This window comes from Loxodonta africana, chromosome 15, assembly GCF_030014295.1.
Source record: "Loxodonta africana isolate mLoxAfr1 chromosome 15, mLoxAfr1.hap2, whole genome shotgun sequence".
In the NCBI taxonomy this organism is placed as follows: domain Eukaryota; kingdom Metazoa; phylum Chordata; class Mammalia; order Proboscidea; family Elephantidae; genus Loxodonta; species Loxodonta africana.
Genome location: NC_087356.1, coordinates 6,224,095 through 6,240,380, shown reverse-complemented (window position 1 = coordinate 6,240,380; position 16,286 = coordinate 6,224,095). Strand labels below are relative to the sequence as shown.

At 46.7% G+C, this 16,286-nt stretch overlaps 1 protein-coding gene across 9 annotated transcripts in view; it reads left to right on the top strand.

Annotated features, from left to right (window-relative positions):
- TBC1D8 (TBC1 domain family member 8) overlaps positions 1-16,286 on the top strand; it is a 183,190-nt gene that overhangs the window by 15,259 nt on the left and 151,645 nt on the right. For 4 of the 9 annotated variants that reach the window (XR_010317893.1, XR_010317892.1, XM_064268495.1 and 1 more), the window contains exon 1: positions 490-665. The exons of 1 other annotated variant lie outside the window; for it this stretch is intronic. Coding sequence is in view for 5 of the 8 variants with exons in the window: in XM_064268495.1 (XP_064124565.1) it covers positions 539-665 (127 nt within the window). In the remaining 3 variants the exon portion in view is untranslated. Of the gene's footprint in view, positions 1-489; positions 666-16,286 lie in introns of those variants that run through there. 4 more of the 9 variants (XR_010317894.1, XM_064268496.1, XM_064268499.1 and 1 more) reach the window with 1 other exon arrangement.

Sequence of the window (16,286 nt, the reverse complement as noted above, 5' to 3'; positions counted from 1 at the left end):
GGGGAGGGGGGCGGAGCCGAGGCGGAACCGGGGGCGGAGCCGGGGGGCCCCCAGTTGGGCGGTGGGAGGGGTAGGGGGCGGGCCCGGGGCGGGTCGGAGGGCGGAGTCGGGGTCGGGGGCGGAGTCGGGGGAGGTGCCGGGAGCCCCCAGTTGGGTCCGGAGGGCGGGGACCAGGGGGCGTGTCCAGAGCGGGGTCCGGGGGCGGGTCCAGGAGGCATGTCCAGGGCCTGGCCCAGGGGCGAGTCCAGGAGGCGTGTCCAAAGCCGGGTCCGGGGGGCGTGTCCAGAGCCGGGTCCGGGGGCGGGTCCAGGGGGCGGGCCCAGGGGGCGGGCCCAGGGGGCGCCGGTGGGCGGAGCCGTGCGCTGGGGCGCTGCGCTCCGGGACCGGCCGCCCGGGCGCCACTTTCCCAGGCGCAGGGCAGGGGCGCGGGCTGCGGTCCCCGCGCCGCCGTCGCTGCCTCCTCCGAGCGGGCTCGGCCCGGCGCGGCCGGCGCCAGAGCGATGTGACCCGGGGCCGGGGGCGCGGGCGGGCCGCAGCGATGTGGCTGAAGCCGGAGGAGGTGCTGCTGAAGAACGCGCTGAAGCTCTGGGTGACCCAGAAGAGCAGCTGCTACTTCATCCTGCAGCGGCGCCGCGGGCACGGCGAGGGGGCCGGCCGGCTCACGGGTAAGGGGCGCGCGGCCGGCGGGCGGGCCCGGGCTCCCGGGGCCTCGCCACCCGCCGGGGACGGCGCTCCCAGCCCGGGGCCGCGTCGCAGGCGGCGAGCGCACGGAGACCCCGGGCCAGGACGGCCCTGCCGGGGCGTGTTCTCCTCTTTCTTCTGAATTTCTCCCCAAAGCCCGGGTCTGGGTTGTGGCACGGGGACTCGCGGGCTCCTGCATTTTCCAGGGCAGGGCAGGTGCCTTTGCTGCTTGGCCTGGTGGGCGCCTGGAGGCCACGCTTCGCTCGGGGATCCAAGGAGGAAAACTGGCTTGAGCGTCGCCCAGAGAGGGAGGGCCTGCGGGGCGCTCCGGGACGCCCCAGAGGAGCGTGAGCCCCGTACAGGTGCCAGGTGACAGCGGGCACGCCGAGGCCGGCTCCGCCCGGCCACCTGGACTCGCCCTAGGCTCCGGGCTGCGTCGAGCGCGGCTGAGGACTCGCGGCCATCGGACGGCGGAGCGCAGCTCGGGAGGCCCGGGCGATCCGGGAGCGGCCAGGGCGTGTGGGCAGGGCGGGCCGGGGACTGTCTCCGCAGCCGGAAGGGAGACAGAGGCACCGCGAACCCCAAAGCTCTTGATCTTAGTGTCAAAATTGAGCAGGCCAGCTATTCTTCTCCTTCAGTTTTTCCCAAGGAATTACATGAGAAAAAGCAAAACTCTTTCTTGTAAAGTCTATGAAAAACAAAGCGTTAAAAAAAAAAAAGTTATGATCCGAAGCACTTTGAAAATGAAACATTTGGGAAATCCAGGCCAGCTTGCATTCGCTGGGACACCTGTTTAAGCAGGTCAAAGCCAACACCAAACCAAACCCTTGGCTTCGGGTTTCCAAGGAGGGGCTAGTGGATTCGAACTGCTGACCTTTTGGTTAGCAACCACAAGGCTTCACCACTACGTCACCAGGGCTTAAGCAGGTCCAGGAAGGAACAATTTATTGAGTCCTTTATGGAATTTTCGAAATTTGGAATATGAAATAAAAGCGGCCTAGATCTTCCTCCCATCACCTCCCTCCTTATACAGAGGAGAGGCCCGAGACCAGATAAATCAAGGGATCCAACTTGGGTCCTGGGCCTGGGTGTTGGTGACTCAAGTGCAAGGGAAATTGTTCTTAGTATACTTTAGGGCAAGAAAGCTGTCAGTTGGGTGAGTTAGAGGGGGTGGTCTGAGGCTCAAGGAGTAGCTGGGAGTTCTCCAGACTTGTGGGTGAGAGGGATTGTGGGTAGTTGGGTGACCGATGTCGGTGGTCAGCAGTGGTCTGGGGGTAGTGGGACAGGTCGAGCAGGGGTGGGGGGAGGGGGGTGCCTCTGGAGCACCTTGTGAGTTTCTGTAAGCTGCTGGAGGGGGTTCGTGTGGGTGTCAGGAGATCCTAGGGGCCTTGGTGGGTCCCTGAGCATCACAGTGGCACTTGATTTCCAGGCTCTCAGGAAGTGGAGGCTGATGGAGCTCTTGGAAAAACATCAGAAGCAAAGAGGCCAGAGGAGAGGGTTTGTCCTCACCTGCTTCGACAGCAAAATAAAACCGAAAACCCATTGACGTGCAGTCTGACTCATAGCGACCCTATAGGACAGGGTAGAACTGCCCCATAGAGTTTCCAAGGAGCAGCTGGTAGATTCGAACTGCTGACCTTTTTGTTTAGCAGCTAAGCTCTTAACTACTGTGCCACCAGGGCTCCTTCTTTGGTGGCAGTATCTTTTAATTTATGGCACATTAAGTGTGGTATCTAGCCTGTAAATGGTCTCCTTTGGTGGGGAATGAAGACAGGGTTGAAGATTTGAAATGGAAAATAAAGAGAATGTTTGCCTAGCAAAGGCTTTCATTCCTTCTCTTGGTTTCCTGCACACTAAGTGCCATGATGCTCTGTAAGGCTGCTTTGTGAAAGACTCCCAAGAGGCACGTGGATGAGGCCTGCTGCCTTCAGGTTAGTCACCATCTAGCAGGGGAGACGGGTCCAGACAAAGAAGGCAGAGCTGTGGATAAGATGCCTGACCTTCTGGAGTGTTTCTGGCACTGTTGTCCACTTGACCTGTAGTTCAACTCAAAATGATGCACTTCCTGTTACATTCAGAATCCAACAGGTCTCATATTGTCATCCCTGCCTGTGGCTTTGGCCTTACTTGGTGTTTACTTTGATTTGGGCTTATTCTTAAAGGCAGTAAGATTAGCTAAAAAAAAAAAAAAAAAAAGGAAAATACACACACACACAGACAGGACGGTGTGTTTTATTTCAGACCTCTGTTGACTGAGAAAGGATGATACCCTTTCTGAAGCCAAACACTTTACCTTCGGGCTCTTAATTGGGAAGCAGAGAGCGTTGCTGTGTGGGTTGAGCAACTCGGAGTTACCACATCTGCCGTCAGGGTAGTCTTAACGGGTGCCACTTGTAACGTTGAGACTGACGTGATACAGAGGGCAGCTCCATGTTGGTGACAAAAAAAAAAAAGACAGCTGGCAGAAAATACAGAATTCTAATTCAGAAGGCTTTCAGCAATTTATTTTAAGGGTTTAAAGCTTGAGTGTTTATATATGAAAACAATAGGTGCTACAGTGATATATGGAGCCCTGGTGGTGCGGTGGTTAAGAGCTCTGCTGCTAACCAAAAGGTCTGCAGTTCGAATCCACCAGCTGCTCCTTGGAAACCCTACGGGGCAGTTCTGCACTGTCCTGTAGGGTCGCTAGGAGTTGGAATCAACTCAATGGCAGCTAACAACAACAACAACAACAAAGTGATATACAGCGCGGTGGTGGTTCATCGATAGACATCTCACCTTCCATGCAGGAGACTCAGGTTTGATTCCCAGCTAATGCACCTCGGGCTCAGCCGCTGGAGTCTGTCAGTGGAGGCTTGTGTGTTGCTATGATTTGGAACAGGTTTCAGTGGCGTTTCCAGACTAAGACAGACTAGGAAGAAAAGCCTGGCACTCTACTTCTGAAAATCAGCCAGGGAAAAAACCCGTGGATCGCAGTGGCCCAAACACAGTGTGCGTGACGCGATACGCATTCTGGCAGGCTGAGGTGTTTGTGTGGAGTTGAAGGGAGCAAACAGAGGTGGCCAAGAGGAATTGGAACCAAGATATTAGGGAGCGGTAATCAAAAAGTGTCTCTTCTTTTATTGCAATACCAAATTTGTTGTTAGATTTAAAGAAAAAAAAAAAACTCACAAACCAAACCCATTGCCATCAAGTCAATTCCAACTCATAGTAACCCTGTCGGGCAGAGTAGAACTGCCCCGTAGGGTTTCCAAGGCTGTAAATCTAAGGAAGCAGACTGCCACGTCTCCTGCAGAGTGGCCGATGGGTTTGAACCACAGCCTTTGGGCTAGCAAATATATGTCTCCATTGGCATTTAAAATATATTTTGACGTGTTTAAAAATTGCCTGCCCTCAAAATATAAACTTTCATTTCTTTGAAGGTTATTATTTGTCCTCCTACCCATGAGTCAGAGCCCTGGGTGGCACAGAGGTTAAGTGCGCAGCTGCCAACCAAAAGTGGGCAGCTCAAATCCACCTGCAGGTCTTCGGAAACCCTATGGGGCAGTTCTGCTCTGTCCTGTAGGGTCACTTTGAGTTGCAGCCAACTCGACAACACCTAACAAGCCTACATACACACTCCCCATGCATCTCTCCAGCTGTATTTTTCTCCTTAACTGTTTCTTGCTTCCTAATACATGACATAATTTACTTATTTATTTTGTTCATCGTTTGCCCCTTACTAGGATGCCTGTCCTGGAAGAGCGGGTGTTTGACCTTTGGTCGCACCTGGCACATGGTATATACTCAGTAAATGTTTGCTGAACGAGCAGAGGAATGAGTATGCGCGTGAACGATCGAGCCCACTTTTTCCTAAAAGTTGGCTGGGAGGCGGGGCCCTGCTTCACCGACGGGGGCTGAGGTGACCCCATGGAACAGGAATAACCCTTCTCTTTTTGAGGCTTCCTGTTTACCTGGCCACCGTGGAGAGCTGGAGGGGGTACTGACTTCTCAGATGGAGGGGACTGGCTGGCACAGATGTGGGTGCCATTACCACCCCCTGGGATCTGTCTGGAGAAGGAAGTCCTGGGCTCTGGGCAGTGCTGGCGGCTGTGGGAACTTGGTGGGGCTAAATTCAGCATTATACGCTGTTTCCAAAACTCTGCTGACAGGGGTGATTCTGCTGTCCTGGAAAGGAAGTAAAGATCTACAGTGTTCACTTGGATACAGTCCCTCGCCTCTGGGAATATTTGGTGTAAAAGTTCACGCTGCCGTGGGAGAACAATGGCATGAAGTTAGCGTTCTGGAGGCGGTGGGCAGAAGGAACACCCAGCATCACCGGCCCCGGGGCCCTCCCCCCGCTTCCTTGGAGGCACTTCAACTTCACTTGAAGACAGAGTGTCATCACCTAGATGTGCCCTTCTGGAGGATTTTATTATTACTTTTTCCATCTTTTATTATGTGCATTTCTGTATAATCTTGCAATTCTTCTTCCAAAGAGGCTGGCAGTTAATTAAAGAGTTAGAATTTGAACACAACAATGATGTTTTTTGCTTTTCAAAACGCCTACCTCATGCCTCTGTTTCTGTCATCGCATTTGTGGTAGTAGTTACGGGCTATCCAGTTCCCTAAACATGTAGGATCAAGGGAGGTAATATGGTATCATGGAAATAAAGCGCTTTGGAGTTAAGTCTGCTGGTTAAGAATCTGGGCCGAGAGGCCTTGGGCTAGTTTATTTAGTTCCTTTGAGTCTTAGTTTTGATGATGTTGTTAGTTGTCCTGAGTTGGCTCCAACTCACGGCAACCCCCGTGCATCAGAATAAAAGGTTGCCTGGTCCTGCTCCATCTTCGTGATTGTTGGTGTGCCAGAGTCCATTGTTAGGGCCACTCTGTATTTTGAGTACCTTACAAACTAGGGGTCTCATCTTCTAGCACTACATCGGACAATATTTTGTTGTGATCCTAGGGTTTTCATTTGCTAATTTTTGAAAGTAGATTGCCAAGCTTTTCTTCCTAGTCTGTCTTAGTCTGGAAGCTCCGTGAAGCCTGTCCACCATAGGTGAACCCTGCTCGTATTTGAAATACAAATGTCATAGCTTTCAGCATCTTAGCTACACACGAGCCACCACAGTAGGACAGACTGATAGACGGGATGTGGGAGACTTAGTTTTACTCATCCTTAACACAAGGATGATAATGAAACAGACCTATCAGGTTGTTAGAATTAAAATAAACAACATATATTAAGGGCTTAAATGCGCTGGGTGCCGAGTTGGTTTAAAAAAAGATAAAGCAAAATGACATTAAAAAAAAATTGAAGAACAAGAGCGCTTCTAAGAAAGAAGGCATTGTAAAGATGTTTACATTGTAATGAAGGATATAAGACATACTCATCTGTTAGAAAATGCAGTATTCAATGAGTATAATCAAACAGGTAAATGTTTAAATAGGGATTTGTGGTAAGTTTTGCCCATAGAAAAGGCAGTTTACAGGATTTGGGTACAAGGGCTTCTTTGACCAAGTTAAATCCGAATCCAAAAGAACCAAGCCCCGTTGCGGTCAAGTGGTTTCCAACCCATAGCGACCCTAGAGGACAGAGTAGAGCCGCCCCATAGGGTTCCCAGGGAGCGGCTGGTGGATTCAAACTGCCGACCTTTTGGTTAGCAGCCAAGTTTTTAACCACTGTGCCACCAGGGCTCCTAAATCCTGATAGTAAAGGGAACCTTCACCTTGCTTCCCCGCGTAAGTGTGAGTACAGAGTGTGTACAGAGCGGACTTGTCTACTTGCTGCCTGTGGGACAGTGTCCTGTCCTTGTTTTTTTGGACCAGGTGAGAGAGGTGAAGGTGACACTCGGGATTCACAGGAGGTCGGAAGGCTTGCTGAGAACCACTCTCTCGGAAAGGTTGAAAACAGGTGAAGCCCAGCATGGTGTTGCATTTCTTGGCAGGTCAGCCCAACACTGGCTTGAGTTCCTCTCAGGTAGCTGAATTTGTTGGTGGGTTTCCTCTCTGCCAACGATGAAAATCTTTGGCTCAACTGGGCAGCTGTTGCATCCTGTAGACTTCCCAGATGCTGGCTCTAGTGTCTTACAAAGGCTTTGGTCTTGTTTTCCAAAAGCACAGTAGGGAAGAAACCACAAATAAAGGAAGTACTTTGATTTTTCTTGGTATCTTTACAATTCAGTAGCATCAATTTGAAGAGATAGTAATACCGTAATTTTATAGGCAAAATAATTGACACTTAAATTCTTTTTATTGTGGTGAAAATATACACAACAAAAAATTCTTTAATTCATTGGTTTCTGCGTGTATAATTCTGTGACATTGACTACATTACAGTCTTCATGTTGTACAACCATGATCACTATCTTTTCCAGATTATTCCGCCACCATTTGTAGCTGTGTAATGTTTTGACCTCCAGGAAGGCACCTTCCACAGGCATACTTGTTCCTTGCTTACTACTCCATTGAACCCTTTTGCGTGTTGTGAAATTTTTCTGGGAAGAATTAGTGAACACGATTGAGGTGGTGTCTTAAGGGTTATATCACGAAAGATAGGGGAGGGGAGGACGAAGGGTCTTTTTACTCGAGCTCAAAGCTCCTGGGAAACCACAGAGGTTGAGTTGTGAGTGGAACTCTTAGGCTTTTCAGCGAGGACTCTGTTGGAGCCCTGGGGAGGAGCCCTGCCCATGTCTCAGATGCTGGAGGGTGGGAGCGGGAGGTGAGCGTGTCGAGGAATGGAGTAGAACACATGCCTTTTTTGAATTATTATTTTTTAAATTATGTATTAGGTGAAAGTTTGCAGAGCAAATTTGATTCCCGTTTGATAGTTTGTACATAAAGTGTATCATGGCTTTGGTTTTATGCCCCACAATGTGTCCACACTCTCCCCATTTCTGCTTTGGATTCCCTGTTTCCTTTCGTCCTGATATTCTTCCCCTTTCTGCCTTTTCATCCTTGCTTTTGGACAAATGTTGCCCTTTTGATCTCCTATAATTGATTGTTTTAAGAAGCAGCTTCCTCTTGGGTGTTAGTGTTTATTTTATGGGCTTGTCTGTTGTTTGGCTGGAAGGTTAATTGATACATTTTTTAAGGTCTGATAAACCATTAATAAAAGCTTTGGGGTTTCCAACTGTTGCATTTAATGAGAATGTAATAAGGGCAATATATTTGTGATGAGATAATCAAACAAGGCACTGGCTTTATCACTCCAGGACTTTAAAAAAAGAAACAAAAACAAAAGACAAACCCGTTGCCGTCAATTCTGACTCGTAGTGACCCTATAGGACACAGTAGAACTGCCCCAGGAGGGTTTCCTAGGCCGTAATTTTTTTAAATCTTTCTGGGGAGCCCTGGTGGCACAGTGGTTCAGAGCTCGGCTGCTAACCAAAAAGGCTGATAGTTCGAATCCACCAGCTGCTTGTTGGAAACCCTATAGAAGCAGTTCCACCCTGTCCTATAGGAGTCACCATGAGTCGGAATCAACTCAATGGACAATGGGTTAATCTTTAGAGAAGCAGACTGCCACATCTTTCTTCTACAGAGTGGCTGGTAGGTTCGAACTACCACCCTTTAGGGTAGCAGCCAAGCACTTAACCACTGTCCTACCAGGGCTCCTCCCAGGACCTATTAGATGGTACAGAGGTTTGGGTGGTGGGGCAATGGAGGCTAGCCGAGTGAGGATAACTGGAACTCCTTCGGGATTGCTGAAGATAATTGAGAGGCTTGTAGCTTTTTAAGAATCCGTTTACTCGCTGTGAAGGGATAAGGCTTTTCTGATCTTGACTCCACATTCTGGTGGCATTAGATAAAGAAGGAATTTATTTAAAATGAAAGTAGTAAATCTGATAATCGTTCCAGTACAGACTTTTTTCTAATTGCTAAACTTTAATCAATTGTATTAAAAAGCCCAGAACAAATTTTAACACCTATTTTTTTTTAACATCTCCTTGGGTATTGCATGAAGGAGTCCTGGTGGCGCAGCGGCTAAGCGCTCGGCTGCCAACCAAAGGTGGGCAGCTCTAATCCGCCAGCCACGCTGTAAGAGAAAGATGTGGCCGTCAGCTTCTGTAAAGATTTCAGCCCCTGAAACCCTATGAGGCAGTTCTACTCGGTCTTATAGGGTCACTATGAGTCAGAATCAACTGGAAGGCAATGGGTTGGGTTTGGTTTTTTGGGTGTTGCCTGCTCTATCTCTGCACCAACTCTCCCCTCCTTCGCGTGCTACTTTTCACTACAGACCCTCCAGTGCGACCCCAGGACCTTCTCACAGCTATTCCTTCTGCCTGGGCTGCCTTACCACCCGCTCCGGCTGGCTACTTCTTCTCACCCTTCGGGTTTCGGCCCTGACTCCACTTCCTCTGAGGTGTTTACCTAAGCCCTGCCCCAATCTGAATTTGGGCCACCCTGATTTCTTGTACCACCTCCTACTTTTCCATTATCCTGCCTACTTTGTAACTGTGTAAGTCCTTGTGGTATCTGTTTAGAGTGCACCAGGCAGTGAGCTCTGGGAGGGGGGGTCGCATGACCCCATTGCTCATCACTGTAACTCCAGTGTATCACGAGAGTACTTTTTTTTTAAAGTAATATTTTATTGTGTTTTTTGGTAAAACTGGAGCACTCTTGATAAATATTTGTCGAATAAACGGATATCCAATAGAATTGATAGATGCGAGCTTGCCAGGTTAAGAATGTCGTTCGTAGTCCTGGAGATAGAAATTATGCAAAAACAGGAATAAATAATAGAAAGAGTGTTGTCATGCTGATTCTCATGGCAGCGTGCCGTAAGGACAAGCAGCAGTTTGTCTGCTGGGCCAGCCCAGCCGGTAAGCTTTAAGAATTCTGTGCTATACCAGGGTAATTGCCCCACTACACCACCACCAGCCAGCACATCTCTAGGAATTCGAGTCATTCATATTCTTCAACATTTGGCAGGTCTGTCGGTTCTGCTGGATTTTATTATATTTATTTTTCTGCTTCCTGCTTTTTACTTAAAAAAAAAAAAGAAATCAATGGCAAATAAATAAATAGCCCCTTAGTAAGATTTTCTTAGGAAAAGGTACCACATTTCGTCGTTGGTTTTATTCTGTGTATGTAACTATTGATAGAGTGGACACTCAAAAACAGAACGGTAAACACAGTGGTAATTCACCTAAAGTTTAATGTGAAATTTTTCATGTGCATGAAAGTAGACAACGTAACAGTAAAATATAAGCAGTAAAAGGAACACCATGTATCCACCACCTGTTGCTAAAAAATGGGACATACCCGGTGCCCGACTGGCCACTTGTGCGCCATCCTGATCACACCCACCTCCCTTTTCTGTGGGAAGTACTGTCCTGAATTATGTGGTAGATTCTCCTTTGCCTTTCTTCATAGTTTTAGCACTTTTATATGTATCCGTAGTCAATACAGTGTTTAGCTTTGTATGTATTTTATGACTTTATCCAAGGCAAGTCATACTTTATGCATTTTTTTCCATCTTGTTTTTTCCTCTCTGTTGTTTCGCTGACGTTCAACCCTGGGGATGCACGTAGCCGTAGGTTATTTATGGTTATTCGTTTTCCTTGATGTGTAGTATCCTTTGAATGAATGTATCATTATTTATTTATTAATCCACCTGTCAGTGGACATTTGGGTTTCTTGTTTTGTTTTTTGATATTACAGACAACGCTGCTATGAACATTCTGGTATAATGTTCTCTCGGGAATACACCTATGAGGGACACTGTTGGGTGTATTAGTCAAGATGGGCTAGCTTATGCTGCGGAAACAAACACCCCAAACATTTTATGGGTTCAACATGTGACTTTATTTCTCCCGCATGCTGAATAGCCGGTGTGGGTCAGCAGAGATCTTTTCTTATCTTTGCTTTTGGGCAGATATTGTACTTTTGTCTCATATAATTGCTTGTTCTAAGGAGCCCATTCCTCTCAGGTGTTAGTGTTTATTTTATGGGCTTGTCTGTTGTTTGGCTGGGAGGTGAATTGATACATTTTTAAGGGCTGATAAGCCATTAAAAAAAGCTTTGGCATTTCCAACAGTTGCATTTAATGAGAACATAATAAGAGCAATACATTTGTGATTAGACAATCAAACAAGGCATTGGCTGTATCACTCTAGGACATAATAATAATTAAACAAACAAAAAAGCAAGACCCATTGCAGTTGAGTTGATTCTGACTCATAGCGACCCTATAGGATAGAGAGTAGTTAGTCAAAGATGGCTGTTGGAGTCTCCATCCCTAGGGCTTCCATGATTACAATGATAAAAAAAAAAAAAAATTTTTTTTTGAAAATTTGCCGAATCTCATGCTAGCTCTTCAGGCTTCCGCTGGAAGTGACGTATATTCCTTCTGCTTATACTTCATTGGCCAAAGCAAGTTGTGTGGCCACATGTGACCTCAAAGAGATGGGGAAGTGCAATCCTACTAAGTGCCTGGGAAAAGAGAACTGGAACATTTGTGGTCAGCTCTAATATTGGGTCATAGGGATGTGCATTTTCAACTTTTCTAGATAATTCCAAAGTGTTTTCCAGAGTGATTCAGTGTATAAAAATTTCCAGTGACACATTTTCTCCAATACTTGGTGTTGACAGAGATGTTACTTTCTCCCAGGTTAAACCAAAACCAAACCCATTGCCCATTGAGTCAATTGCGACTCATAGCGACCCTATAGGACAGAGTAGAACTGCCCCATAGGGCTTCCAAGGAGTGGCTGGTGGATTTGTGCTGCTCACCTTTCGGTTAGCAGCCAAACACTTATCCACAGAGGTATAAAATAGTGTTTCATAGTGGTTTTTGTATTTCATTTATTACTAATAGGGATGAGAATCTTTTTATGTGTTTATTGGCTGTTTGCTTTCCCTTCTGATAAATGTTTGTGTCTTTTAAAACAGTTTTTATTTATTTTGTTGTCGTTGAGAATGAGCACAGTAAAACAGACAGCAATTCAACGGCTTCTACAATTCAGTGCCATTGATTACATTCTTCGAGTTGTGCAGCCCTTCTCACCCTACTTTTCTGAGTTGTTCCTCCCCCATTAACACAAATTCACTGCCCCCTAAGTCTCCTGTTTAATCTTTTGAGTTGCTATTATCAATTTGATACCACATAGATAGACCTCGAAAGAGCACAATGCTCAAGGCAGATATTCTTTACTAACCAAAACCCAAAGCTAAACTATTGTTTGATTTTAAGAAAACTTGAGGGAATATTTTTGGTTTAAGGTTTAAAGATTATCTCAGGACAATAGTTTCAGGAGTTCATCTAGCCTCCATGGCTCCAGAAGGTCTGGAGTCCATGAGAATTTGAAATTCCATTCTGCATTTTCCCACTTTTGTTGAGGATTGTTCTATAGAATCTTTGATCAAAATGTTCAGTAACAGTAACCAGGCACAATTCAGTTCTTTTGGTCTCCTGACAAAGGAGGCAGGTGTTCAGGGAGGCAGTGGGTCACACGTTCCATATCCTCCTTCTATTCCTGTCTCTCCTTCCGCAGTTGCTCCAGGTGAATAGAGACAAGCTGTTGTGCCTTGGTTGACCACTTGCAAGCTTTTAAGACCTCAGGCACTACACAAGGAACTAGGAGGTAGAACAGAAGCACTAAACATGTTATTAGGCTAATCAACTGGGATGTCCCATGAAACCATGACCCTGGACTTCCAAACCAAGGAACTAGGAGGTTGAACAGAAGCACTAAACATATTATTAGGCTAATCAACTGGGATGTCCCATGAAACCACGACCCTAGACCTCCAAACCAAGGAACCAAATCCCATGGGGTTTTTGGTTGTAATGTTTGGGTCTTTACCTGTTTTTCTGTTGGGTATCTTTTTCTTATCTTATTTTTAAGAGCCACGTGTGTGTGTTTTCTGTGTTCTTTTTCAATTGTATGTATTTAAAATTCTCCTTCTATGACCTGGCTTTTAGCTTTCTTTATGGGTCTTTTGAAGAACCAACATTCTCAGTTTTCTTATAGTCAAATGTATCTATTTTTCCGTAATGATTTGCGCCTTTTGGTATTTGTTTAAGAAGAAATTCTTAGAAGGGAATCTCCAGGATGGTGATATCCTGAAATGACATCTGAAAGAGCCCCAGTCCAGACTGGAGTGGCGTAGAAGTTTCCAGGACAACTCCCATGAGAAGAGAAATGGGTAGAAGACCCAATGTGCTTGAGCATATTTAAGGAAGAGCTGCGCACCAGGGGAGAATTAGAGGATAGATTATTGATACATAGAAAATAAACAAGTTGAACATCGCAGGACAGTTGCTAACGCCAGGGAAAATGAAAAATTGTATAGGGTGCAAAAAGTTTTGTAGTTTACTACAAAGCTCAGCTTTCAATAATATAAACCCATTGCTGCCGAGTCGATTCTGACTCATAGTGACCCTACAGGACAGAGTAGAACTGCCCCATAGGGTTTCGAAGGCTGTAAACCTTTACAGAAGCAGACTGCCACATCTTTCTTCCACCGAGCAGCTGGTGGGTTTGAACTCCTGACCTTTGGGTTAGCAGCCGGGCACTTAACCACTGTGCCACGAGGGCTTCTTCTCAATAATATAAATAATGTGAATGTTGACTAGTGATCTAACCAAAATTATTGCATAACTGACTATATTGGGAGGAATGAGCCCTGGTGGTACAGTGGTTAAGTGCTCGTCTGTTAACCGAAAGGTCGGCAGTTTGAACCCACCAGCTGGTTCTCGGGAGAAAGATGTGGCAATCTGCCTCCGTAAAGATTTACAGCCTTGGAAACTCTATGGGGCAGTTCTGCTCTGTCCTGTAGGGTCACTATGAGTCAGAGTTGACTCGGCAGTGATGAGTTTGGTTCTTTTGGTTGAATGGGGAGACATGGGGTGTGGTGGGGGGTGGGGATAATGGTGGGGGTAAATGAGAAGCACCTAATTCCTCTCCTTCTATATCAGACAGTTGACAGATAATCCCTAAACTAAAAATTCAGGAAGTGGTAACATTAACACGTTTTTGGAGATGTGAAAGTAAATACAAAGAGAATCAGTTGAGAATTGAAAGTGGTTGCCCTTGGGGAAGAGGCGCCCTGGTGGCACAGTGGATTGAACCCACCAGCCACTCCATGGACAAAGATGTGGCAGTCTGCTTCTGTAAAGATTATAGCCTTGGAAACCCTATGGGGCAGTTCTCCTCTGTCCTATAGGGTCACGAATCGACTTGATGGCAACAGGTTCTTTTTTGGTTTTGGTCCTTGGGAAGCTGGGAAGTGGGAGTAGGGGAGGACCAGGGGACTGTAGAGTTTCTAATGAGCCTTGTAGAATCATATGCTTCTCTATTAAAAATCAGCAACAACAAACAACCGTTGCCATGAGCCGATTCTGACACAGAGTGACCCTGTAGGACAGAGTAGAACTGCCCCATAGGGTTTCCAAGGAGTGGCTGGTGGATTCAAACTGCTGACCTTTTTGGTTAGTAGCCGTAGCTCTCAATCACTGCACCATCAGGGCTCCAGCTTCTTTACAGGCATATGTAATGATAAAATATAAAACAAGAATCTAAAATTTGAGAGAGCTTGGCATTCTTCTGGATAATGGCTTTATATGGGTAGATGAAGATCAGGATGGGAGTTGAAGCAATAGCCCATCGTTGCCTCATGGACTGCCTTTCCTTCAGATATTTGTCTTCTCAGTAAACTATATTTAGCCTTCAAAATGTCTAGCATGTGTGGGGTGCGTTGATTTCACAGAGGCTTAAAAACTATTTTGGGAAATGCATGTAATCTTGCCAATTATTTTTGTTTGAAATTGAAAGACATCTATCCGGACATTTTTTTCTCTCTAGAGAGGAGATCCATTTCAGAGTTATAAATTTTTTTTTTTGATCTCAGCTTCAGAGAGGTGGTATTATGAAGGTAACCCATTCCCTCTGGAATCTCAGTTTCCTAACCTGTAAAGAACAACAACAACAACGATAATAACTAAAACATTATTTTGTTTGCAGAGGATTTTTATACTTCAGACTGTTATATTTTCCAGATATGTTAGCGAAGTCCATTGAGCTATTGGTAGTTGAAGAAGGAAAATCCGTTCTTTCCCAAAAGTCCATTTCATTCAGTAGTGCAAGACCCTGTGCTCTTGTGAAGCTTATATCTAGGGAGGTGGGGGTGGAGGGTGATATTGAAACTCAAAATACAGACTAGTAAACAGTGGTAAGTGCCCTGGAGGGGAACAGCAGGGGTTGTGAGAGAGAATAACACAAGGCTATTTTAGGCTAGAGTGCCCGGGAGGGTTTCTCCGAAGACCTGTGATTTCAGCTGAGCTGTGCAGGGTGAGTGGGATGGTGCTAGCCAGGTGAGAAGTTGGGGAGAAAGCATACTGAGCAGAGGAAATGGCATGTGCGGCAGCACGGAAGTCTCTGAAAGTCTGGTTGGACAAGTCAACTTTGAGATACTGTGAGCTGTCTAGTAAGGCTTGTAGATGAGGAAACCACCAAGGGGCCTGCGAGCTGGCCAGGAGGGCATCAGCAGAGTGTATTTTCCCAGAAGCCAAGAGAAACATGTATTTCAAGACGGTGGGTGGGGCCACCTCTGCAGTGTAGTAGAGAAAGGCTTGTAGGACGTTGGTGACTCTACCTATACCCAAACCCGTTTCCGTCGAGTCCATTCTGACTTATAACGACCCTATAGGACAGAGTAGAACTGCCCCATAGGGTTTCCAAGGGGTGGCTGGTGGATTTGAACTGCCAACCTTTTGGTTAGCAGCCGAGCTCTTAACCACTGAGCCACCAGGGCTCTAGTGAGAGCAATTTGAGTGCAGGTAGAAGTCGATTAGGAGTGGGCTGAAGACTGGATGGGTGGTGAGGAAGTCAGGGTGGAGTGTGAAGGCAACTCTGTCAAGGTGAGACTGCTTTCTTTTGGTTACAAGTTAGTTTATTATTTGCCTGTAAAGTATCTATTAGGAGCCCTGATGGTGAAGTGGTTAAAGAGTTTGTTAACCAGAAGGTTGGCAGTTTGAAACCATCAGCAGCTCCTCAGGAGAAAGGTGTGACAGTCCACTTCCGTAGAGATTTACAGCCTTGGAAACCCTGTGGTGTCGGTATGTGTCGGAACCAACTCGAGGGCACCTAACAACAGTGCCACTTGTACGTGCTGATCACCATTGTACCTTCTTGTCTGAGTATGATGGTTAAGGTTGTGTGTCACCTTGCCTGGGCCATGATTCTCAGTGGCTTGGCAGTTATGCAATGATGTAGTTTGGCAGTTTATGTAATGATGTAGTTATCCTCCATTTTGTGATATAATGTAATCACATCCATATTGTGATCTGATGTGATTAGCCAATCAGTTGTAAGGGGAATTTCCTTGGGGGTGTGGCCTGCATCCACTGCATATGGACGTTCTGGCAAAGCTCCTGGCTTTTGCTTGCCCTGGATCCTGCATTCAGCTCATCATCATCTGGCCTCCAGTTCTTGGGACTTGAGCCAGTGGCCTGCTGTATTGCCTGCATATCTGGGATTCGTCGGCTTCTGCAGCCTGTGAGCTAGTGGCTTGCTGTTTTTATCTGCCGATCTCGGGTTTGTCAGCCCCTGCAGCTACATGAGTCAGGAAAAGCCTCCAGCCTGATGCCCGACCCGTGACTTGGGGCTTGCGAGCTTCTA